Source organism: Gastrolobium bilobum, unplaced genomic scaffold (genome assembly GCF_033153095.1).
Source record: "Gastrolobium bilobum isolate Gb01-03AN ecotype WA unplaced genomic scaffold, APGP_CSIRO_Gbil_v1 utg6668, whole genome shotgun sequence".
Lineage (NCBI taxonomy): Eukaryota > Viridiplantae > Streptophyta > Magnoliopsida > Fabales > Fabaceae > Gastrolobium > Gastrolobium bilobum.
In genome coordinates, this window is record NW_026898778.1 from 144,310 (window position 1) to 163,576 (window position 19,267).

The 19,267-nt window shown below is 33.9% G+C and overlaps 1 protein-coding gene across 7 annotated transcripts; it reads right to left on the bottom strand.

The window, feature by feature from the left end:
• Nucleotides 1-1,306: 1,306 nt before the first annotated feature.
• On the bottom strand, nucleotides 1,307-7,745 carry LOC133284079 (uncharacterized). 7 transcript variants are annotated; one of them, XM_061481053.1, is made up of 12 exons: nucleotides 7,594-7,745; nucleotides 7,333-7,396; nucleotides 6,867-6,963; nucleotides 6,037-6,096; nucleotides 5,896-5,935; nucleotides 5,027-5,205; nucleotides 4,831-4,869; nucleotides 4,601-4,687; nucleotides 3,944-4,004; nucleotides 3,609-3,733; nucleotides 1,816-1,907; nucleotides 1,308-1,664 (listed from the first exon to the last, which is right to left on the bottom strand). In XM_061481053.1, exons 3-12 carry the CDS (start codon nucleotides 6,912-6,914, stop codon nucleotides 1,550-1,552), a joined length of 846 nt encoding a protein of 281 aa, XP_061337037.1. In that variant the 5' UTR covers nucleotides 6,915-6,963; nucleotides 7,333-7,396; nucleotides 7,594-7,745; the 3' UTR covers nucleotides 1,308-1,549. The 7 variants fall into 7 exon arrangements, with proteins under 7 accessions (XP_061337039.1, XP_061337037.1, XP_061337035.1 ...); XM_061481051.1 differs by having other exon boundaries at nucleotides 6,867-6,969; XM_061481052.1 differs by having other exon boundaries at nucleotides 7,333-7,426.
• Nucleotides 7,746-19,267: the final 11,522 nt, after the last annotated feature.

The window sequence follows — 19,267 nt, forward strand, 5'->3', positions numbered from 1 at the left end:
CAAGAAACCAATGATTCAAGACTTTCAATCTAGAGCAATTAATTGATTTCCTCATGATGTTTAGGATGCAAATTGAGTCACATAAACATGAGACATCAATGAAACAAGAGAAAGGCATGACCCTCAAAGACGAATCAAAATAAGATGAAGATGAGTTGGCCATGTTTCAAAAAATCAAAAAGATATACAACTTCTCTTGGAACGCTGCAAAATAAGGTAAATCTGGCAAAACTATAACTAATATACCTAAAACTGGCAAAAGAGATTTGAAATGTGAAAAATAGATCATAGGATTAAGGAAGGCCTAGATTGGGAGTTGGAACACAAGAATGACTGCAAGATGGATTGCGCGAAGGAATATAAGAAATTTTATTAAAAAAGAATTGAAGAAATTAATGATGACAGCATGGATTGACTCAAAGCCAGATGGATGCAAAAGGCCAACTTTTGTGTATTAGTGAAAATTGACTCTTAGACTAATGAAGAGTAAGGAGATGCAAACACAAGAATTGAAATCCTCCATGCATATGTTGTCTAAAAAATATTTAATAGAATAATTAGGAACTTCAATTGATGAGTATACGGTTATTCGTGTTGAAAGAGTTTATCTTGTAGATGAATTTGTTAAATTTGCCTTTTCTTTTTTTTGAAATCTAGAATTTGTTAATTTAAAGAAAGAGCTTAAGACCGCCACTGAGGCTAATAAAAAACTAGATAAAAAAAAAAAAAAAACGATGTAATTAAAGATGAAATACTCGAGCTGAAGAACCTGCTTTTGAAATGTAAAATTGACAAAGGCTAAAATCAAGAAGTTTAGTCATGCTGATAATTTTGCAAATACTATTACCAAGTCTAAAATAACAAAATTGGATTTTGAAATTGATGTGTTAAATAAAAATAAAAATAAAAATAAAAATGATCTCCAGAACAAACTGAAAACTATATTAAGTGCTTCTGGGAGCTGCGATAAGACCAGTAGATGGAATGGTAGCCAAAATGTAGTGGAGTGACTCACATGGAACAATAACAAGACTGGATGATTTGGATTTTGTTGATAGGAAGAAAAATGTGTAACCAAAAAACAAACATGTTGAATTTCCCGAAAAGAATGCGTGCATGAACTGTGATAATACAGGACATTTTAAGAGTGATTACAAGAACCAAGACATGAAAAGAACTACGCAAATTCATAGATACATATATGTGATAAGCAATATATTTAATTTAAAACGATTACACCTGACTAACTTTTTTCAAATTCTTCCAAAATAATATAATTAAAAAAATAAATAAAAAATCCACAAATCATCATAAGAACGGCCAAGTCGTTCAAATCGACTTGTCTACTAATAAATACAATAAATTCTATTTTAGTGATAGACATAATAATATAACTCAGATGCCTTTTTTCTTATTTGTAGAGAGGATCTACCAACAAGAAGTCTGTTATCAGCCGAGTAATCCAATGCGTTAAATTTTTTTCCACTCTACCTGATTCCAGTATCTATAATGGTAAAACAGGAGAAGACTAAAAATTACAAAAGAGAATTCATACATCTGTCAATATTAATGAAGATACAATGACAACATAGGCCAGGAAAAAGAAAATGAGAATCTGTATGAAAAACTTTGGGTTTTCCCTCATGTTTGGTGATGTCACCGCCCTGAAAAGCAGAGAATGAATTATATTAGAAAATCACTTAAAAATCCTTAAGGAGGAAAAAATCAAAGCATGCACGCAGAAGTAGCGGGAAGAGAAAGTCCATGACAGTTATTCAACTGACATTGTGATTTCACTTTGTTACTCAATGTTACCTAGCAATTCGCTGAGAGAGTCGATGAAAAGGTAAACTTTGTATGAACACAATGCCTGGTCCAGTTAGAAGAGCTGTCACCGCATTGTCACCCTACAATTTCAAGATCACAATCATATAAACCAAATTCTTTGGGAAAAAACTAAGATGCACGTAAAAAGAAAGCTATGACATGAATATTACGATTTAAAGGTGGCATGGTGGTCCCCACACGTTAAATACTGACATAACGTGTATAAAAGGTGGTTGCATCTTCCTCTTATTACAACTTAATTACAAACCACTGAAGATCTTGTTGGCCATATAAAACAACTATTTCAACCCAAAAACTTACCCTATTAGATGGAGGTCACGTTAATAGTTTTATGTTATATTTCTCTAACTCTGGGTTACGTATTAGAGTCAGCAAAATTAATGAAAATGACAAGGAACTTGTATTGATGAGACTGAATCCAAACTCAGATTCAACCTTGGTGGGGAAAAATACAAGGGAATATTAAAAGAATTGGAGGGGAAAAATACAAGTAAACCAAAGGTACAAGAGATTGAATAACCCAAACAGAAACTACTACGCAGAACAAAGAGAGGTTCTGGTTTTCTCCCAAAAGAACCCAAGAGTCCCAACTTTCCAAGATAATTCCAAAATGATCTCCCCCTTGCTATTAGTAACCAACCTAGTGTTGTGCCATGATTTCCCTCTAACCAATTGATGTTGACTCAATAATTTTAAGTGCGAGTTGTAATCCTCTATTTCTCTTCCTCTCGTATATCCTTCCAGATTTATTTCTTCACACCATCGTATCACATTCCCCCTCACACAAGAGTCCATTGGATTTGAAGTGTGGATAATATACAGACCTACCTACCTATGCTAAGAAACTCCACAATATTTAATTGTTTATTAATATAATGGAGACAATGAGGATCAAACTCGTAACCACTTGCTTACAGAGGCTCTGATACCCTATAAAACAACCATTTCAACCCCCAAAACTTAAGTTATTAGGTGAAACCGTGAAAGCCACATTAATAATTTTATATTATATTTCTCTAACAATCCATATGAATCTTCTAAAGTGAAGGGTAAAGTTTGGAGATTAAAGTGTAAAATTAATAACTGTTGACGAAAACTTTACAAGGTAAGTCTGGTGTTACAATGCTCTTGCTAAGCGCGTTGTCCAGGGAAGAGTCAGACCCCCTACGTGGGTCTATAAGATAACAAACCATGGATATGTAAAAAATCTACTCTGATTTTCCCACCAAGGCTTGCAATTTTTTTGTTAGACAAGAAAGGCCGAGGTCCAAAAGGAAAACAAAATTAACGAGCTACATTAACACGAGGCAAAGAAACCCAAGCAAAATCATCACAAACTAAGCTTTACTCTTTAAAGTACACTCCTCACTTTAGAATATCTAAATCCCTGGTTGGCTTAGTACTATAAACCCAATTTTTGCCACGATATAATCTCAAATAGTAACAAAGTTTACTACTAAAGTTGTCCGCTTGTAAAGTCTTTTGCAACATGCGAAAAGACTTGGAATCCTCGGGGAGGAAGGGAGAGAATTACCTCACCTTTGAGTAACCCACACAATTTACAATATGCAAACTTTTACTCTGCTCACTAGCTACGATGACAACATATATGTAACACATGAAATACTATCAGACATTTACCTGAGAATTTATACTATACCAACAATGCATAGTTCATAAGCCCACACAAAAAAGAATACTTCACAATAACGGTAATTACTAGGGAACATAAAAAGTCTTCAGAAATAGAAGCTACTTACTCCAAACATTGTCCTTCTTGCAGGACCATTATATTTTATTTGGATATTGACAGTACTTGTCACAGCAACAATGCAAGAAACATCAACAGCTAGAACTTCACCAATCTCAAGATTTTTCTGTACAACTAACAATAAACAGAATCCAAAAGAGCACCCCAATGAGAAATAATAATGAGTATAGCAATAAAGAAAATTGAAAATACTCCAAAGGTAGACCTTAATCAGAATGGCATTTAAAATTTGGAAGATAAATTGGGGAGGAAAGAGTTGCAATGGAAACAAAAAAAAAGGCAAAAACTCTAAAATTGTGTATATATCTGTCAAGAAAAGTATACCAGATCCACCCGCTAGTATGAATGCAAGCCCTTGGCCAGATAGCTTCTGCCTCAAGAATGCCTATGATACGAAAACGATCTTAGCGAAATAAAATGGAGATATTCATTACAAGGAAACTTCAACTTCTTTCCAATAGAAAACCTCTTATTTTGAAGTAAAGCGGTTACAATAAATTTTAATAGTGACTTTGAGGAAAATTATAATAAATTTCTCAAACATAACTAAAAGCAAAGAGTTAAAATGATAACTTGATTTATTTATTGGTTTTCTTTTCCATACATCCAGGATATAAATTCTTCATATTCAAGCAAACACACCTCAAAAAATATTGTTTATGAACAGAAAATTGTGCAACAGTCACACCAAGGTCAACCATTAAACACGCAATGTATCCTAAGAACATATTTCATGTCCATAATATCTTTTGGAGTTTTGGTACAAACAAAAATTCAATGTAGACATTGCAGCCTACACAGATTGCAAAATCTTGGAGTGCAAGAACAATGTCCATTGTCCAATTCAAGTCATGTATCAAAAGAAAATAATATTAAAAAAAGCAAACTAAGATTGCTTGCCAGGCAAGTGATATCAAGTATAAGTTAGTAACAAAGACAACAAAAATAATAGGAAACATCCGATCATTCCAATTATCTCACCTCAGCACCAGGAACGACATTTCGTCCCCTCTGATCAACTATGTTGCTGACCTTCACATCATTGACAGAGCAAAGAAATGCATCTGGCTACAGAATATTCAAAATAAGGTTATGTTGTATTCTGGTCCTCTTATTAAAAAAAAAAAATCAACAAACAATAAGCCCATAGAAAATCAAATTTTAGTATTTAAAATCAAATCGAACAACAATTGCAAACAAATTAGTTTTACCTGACACAAAATCTCTCCATTAAACATTGCCAAATCAATCTGTATTTGAATAAATAACAGACACATAGTCACATATAAAAAGGAATTCGATCTGATGAATACAAATATATGTTTGAGATGATTAATTTTGAGACTTAAAACATGAAGAGTAAAAATCCATTGTTTAAATAATTTGGAGAGGCATGTAAGCACATACTGGGAGAATTCTAGCAAAATAAGGTGCAGCAATTCCAACAAATCCATCACTTTGTCCAGGATTGCGAAGAACAATGCTAGTTATAGTTTTGCCAAATAACCACTGCCAAATGCCTACTTCATTTTCTGGAAGGTAGGAATTTTCCATTTCAGTGGATCCAGACATAAAGCACATGGAACCTACAATTACAGTAGCATAGAGATTCCATTAAAATATTGATAGGTGTGATCCATAAATTCCAACCATAAGTTATTCATGCATAGAGACTCAAATGAGTGTGTTTTTATTGGTATCAATATGTATAAAAAGATATCAAACTACTAGGAAAACAACAAAAGAAATTATCTGCTCATCTCCATTCACACTACAATTTACTTCAGGTTCAGGTTAACTGAAACATGATAATTAACAAAGTCAACATTGTGCTCATTGCAAGCTTGTGAACCAACAAGTCACAATTAAATTTAACAATTAGGGACTCATTTTTCATTATTGTTTGTCAAGGAAATCACTTAAACCTAAATTTTAAGCAAATTAAAACAATATAATTAGACCAAAAAGACTGTCAAATATATGCAAACCATATAAAATAGTTATTTCATCCCCATTTGATGCTCATGAGTCATGACCAGTATTGGCCATGTTAAATAGACAAACATCAGGATTCATAACTGACCTGAGCTTCCATTGCAATATTCATTATTGTCTATGGAAATCATGTTTGCATCAATGTCAAATTCCAGCAAATAATCAGTATTTAAAGTTCAAAATGACAGAACACAAAATTGCCACTGCCATCTAAAGTTTGCAAAGAAAGATCATCAGGAAAAAAATTCAACACCCATGAATAAAAGTGCCCATTAACTTACCAGGCTTCGCAATAACTTTTTCTTGTGGCTTCAACATTATCTGTGTTGCAAGAACCAAATGAAGAATGATGTTACACAGTTGTGGATATTGTACAGAAAGGTGAAAAATTAACATTCTAAACTCAGGATGGTCACGTGTACCTGAACCACCTGAGCTTCACCCCCTAAAATCTGAAAAGGTATGATTGCATCTTGTGGGCTCTAAACAGCATAACATGAAAATATTCATCATGAGATTATGAAAGATATTTGATAATAGAAAATGAACATGATGTCAGGATTTTGTTTTGATAGAATCCTATACCATAATAAGTTAAGGGGCATTGGGACACCCTTTATAAACAATGCTCGGATTTTTATTTTTTCTTCATAAATTTGTATGTTAGGATTACTAGAGTCAATTTCCCCATTTTCTTGCATCTGTTTTGGTTATTTGGGAGGTTAACTTCTCCTTGCCTCCTTATCCTCCTCACCCCAAGAAAGGCAGCTCTTTTACTGAGAACAGTATGCGTGAAAATAAAAGCATAACCATATATCAATTCTAACATCCTTAAAACTACACCAACCAACCAGCATGGAAAACTTCTCTTTTAGACAAATTCATTTTGCACATTCCACAGGAAATATGTAAGTTCCACGGACCAAAGGAGCAAATTGTCATGATCGTGACCTGAACTCAAACTAAATTTAGTTGATCATACAGTGAAGCCACCTCATCAAACAAAGTAAACACCAACCTCGATTTCAAAAACTTAGCAATGTATAAAAGAAACACAAATCAATCTTCTGGACTCCAATTTCAAAAAATATAATCCTACCCAAGAAGTCATTAATGCATCAAACATATTAATTTAGTATTCAATCTCATCCTAAGCTGTTCTAGAATCTAGATTAGTAGAAAGCAAATGATTGTAGCCAGGGAAAGTTCAAAATATATTTCTGTTGTCAAGGGCAATAATTGATGCAAGTACCTGATAAACATAAGGCTGAAAAGGCGTTGAGAAAAATGGGGCAGCCATGGCCGAGAGACAGTGATTACTTTGTAGTTACCGGAGATGAAGGGCCTATCTGGAACTAAATCCACGAAAAATTCAATGAAGTTTTTATTAAATAATTTATTTGAAATACAATACAAAAACCACATGACAATACGAACATAACCAGCCTGCAAGTTTGCCGATTTTGAAAGATAATACAACTCTGTAGACAAGTAAAACCCCTATATCCTAAAAATACTTTCCTAAATGTGGATTTTAATAATATGGTCCAGTCCACTGACCCATCAACTTGAGCACTTTCATCTCATTTACTTCTCTGATTACTCAAGTATGAGGTACCCATTAACATATAGAACGTGGATGCACACTTATCCTTCGAGGTGAAAAATTTAAACCCAGATGCATAACCAAAATTAAATGGTGAGAACTAAAGATGCACCTGATTCAACTACTCAAATGAGAGAAACCCCAATGTTGGGCCTTTTGTATTTGCTGCAGGACCTCTAAATGGAAAACCTACTCTTAATTAAATCCTTGAGAGATAGGGAAAAAAAAACCATAGCAGTGTAAGATAAAACCCCATTGAAAATCATTGTTAACGAAGGGATATAGACGACTATAAAAACAAGAGTAATATATAAGTAATTGAATATTACAACGATAAAAGTCAAATTGCAACTTTTAATGGGTAACAACTTACTGAATAATAATTGGTACCGAATCGAACATAGTCTCAGATCTGGTTGATCAATCTAATCCCATGCGCGAGCAAGTCTGATTCAGAAGAACATCATACACTGGGTTATTCGCGGGTTTGGGTATGTTAACCCTTTTTTTGTTTATTTATTTATTATTTTCTCCATTTGCATGCGTTTGTTGTTGCAATTTTTGGAGTACAAGTGTGTATTCATTCTGATATGTCTTACGTCTATTGGCTAGATGCTCAATCTTGACATGGCTTATTCCTATTGGCTAACGTAATCAAAAGACTCCAAGCGGTGCATTTTTTTAAATAGGATTAAAAATAGTTTTTTTCTTTTTCTCTTTTTCTTTTTTCCTTTTTGGCATAAATAGGTCATGGTTATATTATTTAACTAAGGAGATTTGAATTTGAACTTTGGTCTTTTGCGTTTGAAGAGACCCACCGACCATATATATAATGTCTGTAGTGTGTATAAAATTAACAATAATTATAACATTTTTTAGGAAAAAAAACTTAAATTTGATTAAATAGGATGTCATAAATGATAAATAGAGTTAATTACCTCTCAAGTTAGTAATTTCTACACTCAACAATGTGCATTTTTATTTAGAAAATTAAACTTATAAATATTGTATTCTGTCTCAATTAATATATTTTTTCTAAAAAATAAAAAGAAAATCACTGTAATGAAATATGACAAGTAATATGTTCTGAATCGGTGATATGGCGTTGCCTAGCTAGATATGGCTGCTTGGCAAGCCCTCAAACACTTCATATAGGGGTGACAAAATGGGCCCCGACCCGTCGCCAACCCGTTAAAAGTGGGTTGGTCCGTCCCGCTCCGCCTCTTGAATTTGAGTTGAAAACCCCAATCCGCCCCATTTTATGGTGGGTTGGCGGGTCAACATGCTAAAAAAAAAATAATTAAAAATAAAAAATAAATTATATTTTATTAATATTAATTTTATTAATATTATAATATTACTTATTTTCATATCACATTTTCCTTAGTTTTTTTCAATCTTAAGTCTAAATGTATGTTAATATTTAGTCAGATATTCTTTACAAACTTGTTTTTATCTCCATACATAAATTACTTTTGTCATAAATAAAGTTTTTCTTCTATATTTTTTTTAGAGAGTACTAAGATAACAAAAAATTGGATATCACAAAAGCTTAAAAACAAATAAAACACTACCTAATAGTAAAAAAAATAAAAAATTTGATCTGACGGGTCAACCCGCCGCAACCCATTTTGACCCACAACCCAACGGGGCGGGTTGGTGGGTTGAAATATGTAACCCAACCCGCGCCGTTTTGGCGGGTTGGCGGATTGACCCGTCGGGTTCTACCTATATTGTCACCTCTAACTTCATACATGGAGCACGTGGCTTCCTAATATAGGTGTCTTCTCATATTTTTCTCGCATGCATGACTATTTTTACGTCAAGGGTCACGTATCCTCACATTATTGTAGGGCCTATGAGGATGAAATGATTATGACATCACACTTTTATGTTGGGAGCAAGGACGGAATCAAGGGAGGGACTAGGGTTAGCGGCCTCCTCTCACTAAATTTTATTTTTTATTCATATATAAAACGATATTTTTATAGTATTAGTATATTATTAGTCCTAAGAGTTAGCACAATCCTCAAATTAAAATAAAATAAAATAAAATAAAGAAAACCATATCCCCACCCAACCATGGTTGCCCCCAACTTTAAAAAAAAAACACCAAACATGTGAATAACTGACATAGGATTGTTCTAGTTAATTAATAGTCTCGAGTTTGAGACTTACGTATATTTAAAACTTGGTTGAGAGCTTTACCATCTTCATTACTAGAAAAGTCTATTTTTTCGACAGAAAAATTTCATCGAAAATGAAGTTTTCAATGGAATTATGGATGAAATTTAGGCAATCGAATTTCTCTTTGTCGATAACAATTTTTTCGACAGAATTAGAGATTTCGTCGAAAAATTTTTACTGAAATAAATTCCTTCAAAAATTTGATTATTTCGTCAAAAAATGACAGCCATAAAATACTATTTATTTAATGAATTTCGTCGAAAATCTTGAAGAAATATATTTTCGTCAAAAAGTTTCATCTCAAATTGCAATGGAATTTTACCAGAATTTTGTCAAAATTTTGTTGAAATTTTCGATGAAAAACATATTTACCCAAAAAAATTTGACGAAAAATCAATGAAATCCCATCGAAAATTGTTGTAATGGTTTTCAAAGGAAAACGAATTCTGTCAAAACTTTTTGACGAAAAATCAATAAAATTCCATCAAAAACTGCTGTAAACATTTTCGACGAGAAACAGATTCCGTCAATTTTTTTTGAAGAAAAATAAATGAATTTTCATCGAAAACTAGTATAAAGATTTTCGACTGAAAATTGATTCTGTCAAAAAAATTCGATTGAAAGTCAATGGATTTTTGTCAAAAAATTTTGTCTCGATTTTTTACGGAATAAAAAATTGTGGAATTTTTTTTTAAAAAAAATCTCTACAAAATTAATACCAATTTCTGTATTGAACCTGATAAACAAATATAATTAAAATAAATAACATATCAAAATCAAATCTCCTTAATTAATACAATTAAATGTATAAAAGTCCATATCATATACTAATCAAATACGGTTTTTTGACCCTTTTGCCCCTCATCAATTAATTAATAACCAATTTTCCCCTCTCCTAGAACTATCCACCATCCTGCCCCCCTTTAGTCGATTAAGGTGAAGATTTAGTCGATTAAATTGTAAAACACAGGAAATATGAAGCCTGAAATTTAATCGACTACAAAAGCATATTGATCGATTAAATTTCAGGGAGATTTAATCGACTAAAATTGTTATGTAGTCGATTAAATTGCGTTGGATCAGTTTTTTAAAAAAACCCCATTTCGCGAAGGGGGTTATTTTCAAACCCTAGTCGATTACAAACCCCCAAAAAACCACCTCATCAAGAACCGACCGAAACCCCTCCCCTTGGCCGTCCGATTGCACCATCAGAACTATCCACCTTGTTAAACTGAGTGGGTAGGTAACGTTTTGGCACTTGCATTGTGTTTTATGTTTTGGTTATTTTTTTTTCTCCTTTACATGATATTGTTTCTGTTTTTTTTTTTTTTTCTGTTTTATGGTAGAACGTTGTTTGATTTTTTTTTGTCTTTAGTTATTGATATTGTTTCATGAAGATAAACATTAGGGTTAGGGTGATATTGATTTTTTTCTATTTTAAAATTTTTGATATTGTTATTGTCCGATTTTGATATTGTTTGATTTTCTCCTTTACATTCGAAATTTTTTGCCCTTTTCATGATTTTGATTTCTGAGTTATTGATATTGTTTCCACTTGATTTGTAGGTACGCTTGTTAAAATGGTTGGCCGTAGAAGACAGGCAATGCCCAAGATGAGAGACGCACGAAGCAACGAGAAGACCGGTCGTCTTCGTCAAGGACACAAGACGAAGAGCCTGCTACTGTCGACCTCCCATTTGGATACTTGTTTGAGGATGACCCCTCAGTTCACGCTGCATTTGTACGTGACCATGTGAATCGACCCTTATGTCCTCCAAAAACATTGGATACAGCATTTTTTATGGCAGAGGGATTTGACATTATGGCGTTGTTGGAGGCAGCACATCTTAGGGTTTTGGCTGAGATGTTGTGTCCGTATTCAGAGCTGATGGTGCGGGCCTTATACCATAACCTCAGCTACGTACATGGTGAGTTGAGGTCGAGGGTCTGCGGGGTGGACATCATCATGACGGCTTCGGTATGGTTGGAGATACTGGGCTATGACTTTGATGCTGAGCAGACTGTGGAGTATGACGCAGATAGCAGCGTAACACTTCCTGGATATTCCTGAGGTGATGCCGTGTAGGAGGCCAGGAGGCCTGATATCGGACGTGGGCGAAACATTCACTACACGGTGGGGTTGCTTAGTGTAGAGTCCTGTATATTACACTGTGTCATCACCCACATACTGTTTCTGCGAGCTTTCAATCATTCCAGGGTGCTAGAACATGACATTCCTATCATGTGGGCTATCCGACATAGTGTTATGGTGAACTGGAGGCACTATATCTGTTGGATGATGTTTAAGGCCAAACATAAGGGTGCACTTCCATTTTCCTGTCTAGTACAGAGGATATTGGTTCACTTTGGTGTTCCCATGGACAATGAGCAGTTGAAGAAGACCACAAGCTATAATTACAAGTTCGGAAAGCGTCTACTGGAGCAGTGCAAGATCTCAAAGAACAGGGCGGGTGTGTGGCAGTTCACAGGTACGGTTGAGGTTGAGGTTCCTGATGTTGCCCCAGATGCACACATGGTTGTGGGGCCCACACTTTTTGAAGAAAAAAAACTGCGGCACACAAAACGAATCTCTATAACATTACACAATCACTTTTCCTACAACATAACTCTTATAAAACCCATATTTTAATGTGGTTTTAGGATGAATAACTATAGACATGGAAATGAAACATCAATTTTAAGATTTTTTTACTCTCGAGTCAAACACAGGAACCAAGAAATACGACGCATGGGAAGAAGACGCTGAATAATGGTGGTGAGAAAATTAGAGTTGTGTTTACCTACTGGGTCTAAAAAAAAGGGTCCAATATTTGTAGAAAGAGGGTATATCAAATGCTTCGAGTTAAAGAAGAAAAGGGATTTGAGAAATCTTTAAAAATTCACCTTATTAAACCAGATGCAGGGGATTACTTAACAGTGTTTGATATAGAGTTAACGGATATGTTTAATTGGTGGATTCACATAGTACTGATAGGTGATGCTCTCCGGCAAGTATACCGATCGCACAAGTAATACAGTGATAAGAAAAGTATCGTCTCCACAGGGATTGAGCTCGAATATCAAATAATCGTGCGCTTTTAGAATGGAAGGATTCAAAAAGGTTGTGACAAATATTGTCGGTTTGAGTAAAAATGAGAACTTTAAAAGAAAAGACTTGTTTTTGGTTTTTTGTTTATGAGAAAAAGAATAGAGATTGACTTTTGTAAATATGAGAAAACATTGTAGCTAGAGTACACTCAACGAATGATTCTCACTTCTTACTTTGGACTGACTTACAATACTTATTTATATAATTACTCAGATAAATTATTATCTAAAAATATTTAGTAGTTAACCTTCAATTCCTTGCAAGGTTAACCCTTTAACCCCAATTGGAACCCCAATTCCTTGCAATGTTCCTCATGGCATTAAGCAATGAACTCAATAATTTAAGCATCTGCAATTAAGTTTACATCTATTCCTAGCATGCATATAAATTGTTATCCTACCCCCTTTCAAGGTCAAAACTCCAATATTCCTATCTAGAGTTCTAACCCTTAAATTATCATCAACTATTAGATTGATCAGTTCTAATAAAGAAAATATAAAATACGCAAGGGTAGAAATAAAGATAATTTATATAAACGAGTAAATGTAAACCAATCCGTCGTAACAAGAGTTCGCATAAGGTTTGTGACCCTAACTACAATAAAAAGAACTAGCCAACCATTATCATGGCTAAATATTCAATATTCATAAACCTGGTAAATTAAAAGAAGAAGAAGAAGAAGAAATAGAACCCTCTCTGAGCACCGCCGTCGTCTCTCTTCAATAGAATAGGATTCGATCCCTAATTCTGTAAAAGGCATCCAATTTATAGATTTCTTTTCCTTCTTCCAAAAATGTCCTTGGACAGCACGGCGAAAAGGCAGACTTTGTTTCTCGTAAACCGGCGCCAGTTGGCGCCGGTGTGGCCCCATCCAGCGCGGTGCCACTGCCAAAATCGCGAATCCTCCCAAGAACCGGCGCCAGTTGGCGCCATTACAAAAACACTGTGTATAGTTCAGAAACTGGCGCCGTTGTGGCGCCACTAAGCACCGCTTCTCTGCCAAAAATTCAATTCTTCAAGAAACCGGCCTTACTTGGCGCCGTTGTGGCGCCAGTTAGCGCCACTTGCAAAGCTTCGGTGCACGATTCGTAAATTGGCGCGGGTTCGTGCCGTTTTGGCGCCAACTTGCGCCAAGTCTCTATCCATTGTATTGTGCAACATTTCCAATCTGACGCTGGTCTGTGCCAATTTGCTGGAATTTGTATTGAGGATCACCCTTGTGGAGTCGCGTCAACAGGCTTTTTATAATTTTGTAATTTTCACTTCTTTTACCTGTATAAACACAACCAATAGGTGAGAAATATCATTGACATAAAAAGAATCAATATAATAAGCAAATATGTATTTAAATTGCTCTTCTATGACTCATTTCTTATCAATTTTAACTTAGAAAACTACACCTGCCAGAGGCACATCAATACGTTAATTGTTTCAATCCAAATAAAAGGGTGGTTTTTTGAATCATCACCAAAGTACAAGGTGGTAATTTGCAATTTAGCCAAAAAATTAAAAAATTAATTAATTAAAAAAGTTATTAGGAAAGCTTTTGAAAAAGAATATTATTTTAAAATTAATAAAAGTTACACATGAAAAAACTAGAGCAAAATTAAGCAAAAGAAAAATCGAAGCAATCTCTCCAGTACCCCCTTTGGGAGGGGTTTAAAGCCTTAATCTTGGACCCTCCCCGAATCGGATTAGTTGCAAAGCAATAAACCGATTGGAATATTTCCAAAAAAAAAAAATCGAAGCAAGAAAAATAGCATTGGAATCATACACAAGCAAAGCCATGTTATCATCTTGTGGAGCTTGTCTTCCTAATAATAACCAAATGGGAAAGGAGTAGGTGGCAATAATTTAAGGTAACTTTAGCACGTGAAAAAAAAGAAAGAAATGGATCCTCTCATGAGCAAAAAAACATGATATGATCATGTGAGAAGATCACAACTATACAAAGGTAAATCAACGGTTATGATTTCGTAACTACCTATTTTAACATTTTTTCTCTCTTCTTCTTTATTACCATTGATCCACCTTTGTATGGTTATGATTCCCCACATAACATGGTCATGTGAATTTTCACATGAGAGGATCCAGATCCGAAAAAAAATGGAATCAAATATTTAGTCTTTAATTTCACTAAAAGTGTAAAACTAAAATATATCACTTTTTAATATCATGTCTTGTTTTATTTTTATTTGTTTTGGAAACATACTATTTTGTTATATTTTTAAAATGGGTTCGCTTTTTCTGCAGATAAGTTATCTGCAGTAAGCCGAATACGGTGTCGTTTTAGGACGAAAATCATGGTATTTTTGCACCCTCCCCTGTATGCATCCAAGGAAAGTGTCTGCTAAAACTGATTAGAGTCGCAACTTTATCGTATTAAATTCTTATATTCGTAAAAACTTTTTAATGTCATAATTATAATCTTGTCTTGAAAACAGACTTCATAATTGGTTGGATTGGGAGTAATTTTAATTTATTTCAGGGTTATTATAGTCTTTATAATTATATTTTTTAATATTTCAATCCTAAAATAACGTTATTTTGGGAGTAAATGCAGATAATTTATCTACAGTAACTGCAGAAATACTTTTCTGTTTTAAAATTCATTGAATGTAGAATAAAATTTATATGTTATGTATGATACTGTTTAAGTAAGTTTACCAGAGTAATTTAGGGGAAATAAAACATATAAGAGTAGAAATAAGCAAAGAATTAAAGAAGGAAGGAAGAATAGAAAATAAGGCATTTAGGGGGCGTTTGGTTGAAGAGAAATTTTATGAATAATAGGGAAATGTTATATATAGGAAAATGGTTGGAAAGTGAGATAGGTAGGAAAATATAAAAAAAAAGTTGTTTGGTTAGGAAAAATTTTACCGGGAAAATTAGGTAACTTTTTTAAAATTTATGTTTGGTTGTAGGTAAAATATAGATAGGGAAATTAGGTAACTTTACGAAAATAACCCTGTTTATAAAATATTTTTACGGTGGCATGTTACTTTACCCGTACACATCAAGTCAAATCCCAACGTTCATCTCTACCAAAAATTTATTGTTGCCAACGACTATTTCTAAAAAAGAATACAAATATGGAGTCTTTGGAATTGATCTGTGTCAACGTTTCGGCTCTGCAACCTTCACAAGGGGGACCTCGAGGCTATGTTCCACAGTGAGTGAACGCATACAAAGAAGGCATACGGTTGGACTGCCGACTTGGGAGCGTTTCGAAAGAAAGGGCATGATAGATGAGAACCATAGGTGTATAAAAATTGGTCCACCATCGCAAGAGGTATGCTCATCGCTCTTTGTTCTTTTTTGTTATGGGTATCATCGTTGTTGTGGTCCAAATAATGGTGTTCAATGAATGCCTCTAAGAACCCTAAAGTGATGTTCATTTACCTTCTCTCTCTGTTCAGGTTGTACGAAGGAAGCATTGACATTTTCCCCTTCTGATTGTCGAGAAATATATTTGTCAGCCGCACGACTAGGTGTTTATAGAGGTAAATGAACAGGGACAGTCACCTGCAATTATTCTATTGCACACATTCATAAAGGAAATTAACTATCTCATAACTTATAAACACACAGAAGCACGTTAAAATATAATCCTATTAATATTGGTTAGAACATAAGAAGTTAGGAATCAGTGATAGTTGGATTAAACTATTCTTATGCTGAAAAGAACTAAACAAATAATTAATAATGAAATTTAAATTTATTAGTGTATGTTGTTATAAACCTGTAGTTGTAATGTTATTGTTGGAAAATATTTCTTTAAACAATTTTGGATTATACTATATACACATGAGTTTGTTTGTTGCCTATAAGTTTAACTGAATTCATGATCTGTCTCCTTTTTCTTATGGCAGGCTGAATACACTACCACAGGTTGGTTTGCTGAGACAAGTGTTGGAAGCCATTGTTGAAGAACTGGGCAATTGTAGTAGCTGTCTCTCATTTCAATGACTAGTTAGTGCTAACTGCTCATGTTGGTGGTGACCTTTTAGGGATTAACATTGTTATATTTTCTTATCTAAGCACTAGCTTTTATGTTGGACAGTCGTTTGTAGCTTAGACAAGGGGGCATTTGTTTCCTCAAATCACCTGTAATTTTCTTGAATGTATTTTTATGTAAAAGGTGAATGCCTCTTTAATTTTCAATCAGGAACACACAACCCTTCCCCTTATCTTTTACCAAACCAAAATTCAAAGTACAAGTAATCTCTCCAGTAACTAAAATGCAAAATTCTGAATCTGAATTATTGATTTTGTCATCATTACTGCATTCCATACGAAATTCCTTAGTTAATAGAAACATCAACTTAATTAAAAGAAAGCAAGCATAAAATACTATCACTGTGTTCTGTTGATAACCATCTTACTAAATAAAATATCAAAGAGGATTTAAGTACAGACACTAAAGGACAAGTGACTTGAACCTGGTTTACATATCACAATTATATTAACTTACAGAATATAGACTACATAAGGAAAATGACAAAATTACATTCATTAAACCACACTACCTTGATTAAGGAAAGGTCCATATAGTCCCAGAAATTCTAAAACCATCGATGAAGGGAAAAAGCCAGTCTTTGTGTGGAAAGCACCCAAAAACACCTCAAGGCACAAAATTTTTTATTCCACCGAGTTACCTCCCACAGCAACCGCACTTCGTGCTCACTGATGATGCTTTCCTTTGGGTTTCAGACCAGAAAGAAGACGATGGTGAAGCCTATTTCGCAGACCCATTCGCTTGCATGCTTCCCTGTGCCTCAGTGCAAGTCTTGGTCTTTGGAAGTGACAACTCTAACAAGTCTGCAAATACATTTGATGCGACATTGTCCTTTCGCGCGCAGACAAGGGGTACGCTCGTCTTTGGGTTTGTACGCGGTGTGAGAAAATATCGAGCTTTTCAGCAATACCACCTACGCGAAGGACAACTTTGGCAGGCTTTTTGTCTTGAAATAGCTATGCAAATACGTTTGCTAGGAATCACATTTAGGTAGCTAAACTAGGAACCACCTTGAACCAAACGTAACTTTCTTATATTCCCACTTCTCATTTATCTATCATTCTGAATATTTTCCTTCAACCAAACAGCCCCTTAGGAGATTGGTTTCTCGCTTACCAACAGTTTTTTAAACTTTTGAAATAATGCTTGTTTTTGTCGTTCTTGCTTTCTAATGCCTCTTTAGAATTTTATGTTTAGTTTATTCATTTGCCCTTTCTTGTAAAAATATAATCAAGTGAGAAAATGTTATTTTTTTTACATATTTTTTTAATACTAAACTTTATTATGAGGTGAATAAATACGTATTACAAAATAAAAATAAATTCAAGTCTTTAATTAAACTCACATAAAATTTATTAAATAAAAAATAATACATTAAAAATATTTATCAATTAATAAACTATGGATTCATCTAATCTCATGTTACATGAGAGAGGATCTCTCATATTGTAGACACATATATGGTGGGGGCCACCATTTACAAGAAAAAAAGAAAAAAAAAATAATGTCATGATTTTCGATGGGTCTATTGAAGATAAAAAAACTACTCTTAAAAACAAAACTACTCTTATGTTGCATAAAAGTAGTTTTTCCCATAAACTATTACTAATAAGTTCACCAATCCACATAGTTATACGGAACACATCCAAATTAGAATTGTAATTCACCGCTACTTCCATTAACTCAATTCATAATTAACCAAATCAATCCTAACAATTTTTTTTTTAAACAAAGGTGTCTCTACTCAACCACTTTCAATAATCTTTTTATTTTTATTTTTGTAGTATGGCCAAAAAGATAGTTTTTCATTAAAACAAAAGGTGTATTCAATTTGAGTTAAAGTGACACTATTCTTGCAGAGAATTTAGAGTGTAAAAGTTTTGCCTCTAGTCCTAATAAGTCTTTTCAAGGATCAAACCTACAACTTGATCCTAATTAGTCCAAGAAATGTTGAGTATGACCACACGCAGTTGAGCTTGTTCCAATTGACATGTGAAGTGAGTTTGTTGTAGTGGGATATGATAATTGATGTCGTGGGATAACCCTTCGGGATGATTGTACTCATGCTGGAGATTTTTATTTGGTTGGGACAAATGAGGGAGATATTTGCAAAACACTCCGACACTCAAGTCAATATTTGATTAATGAACTTAAGTAATTATGGATAAGATGATTATACTTGAGTTTTGAGCCTTCTTTATATAGCAATGACATGACCTACTTGTGCCGTCTTAGTATAGCAGCATCCGATTCCATTGGTGGGTTTATGTGGCTTCTGTAGCCTATCCCTATGTCTAACTAGAACCTCTTATTTGTCCTTCAGTCGTTGACTATTGAGTAGGCTTATGAACTCAGTGTTACTGTCACTCCAACCGTGTATCTCCAAGATGACATATATACGAGATAAATGCATTTTCTTACTTTTAAGATTTTATTATTGGGTCTCTTGGGCTATTAATGGATTGGATCCTTTAGCCCATTTATTATGGGTCCAATTTAGATCTTGAGGCAAATTCCACTACCAAGTTTGTCATCCTTTGGGTTTCAAACCTAACAATTTCAACATAAAAAGAAAATAGAAAATAAAATAATAGAATTATTTTATAATTATTAATAAAAACATATCAAGTAAAAAAAAAAGCATTACCTTTTCAAACCAGTTTATTTCATGGAATTTATAACTTGGGTTTCAAACCTAACAATTTCAACATAAAAAGAAAAAAGAAAATAAAA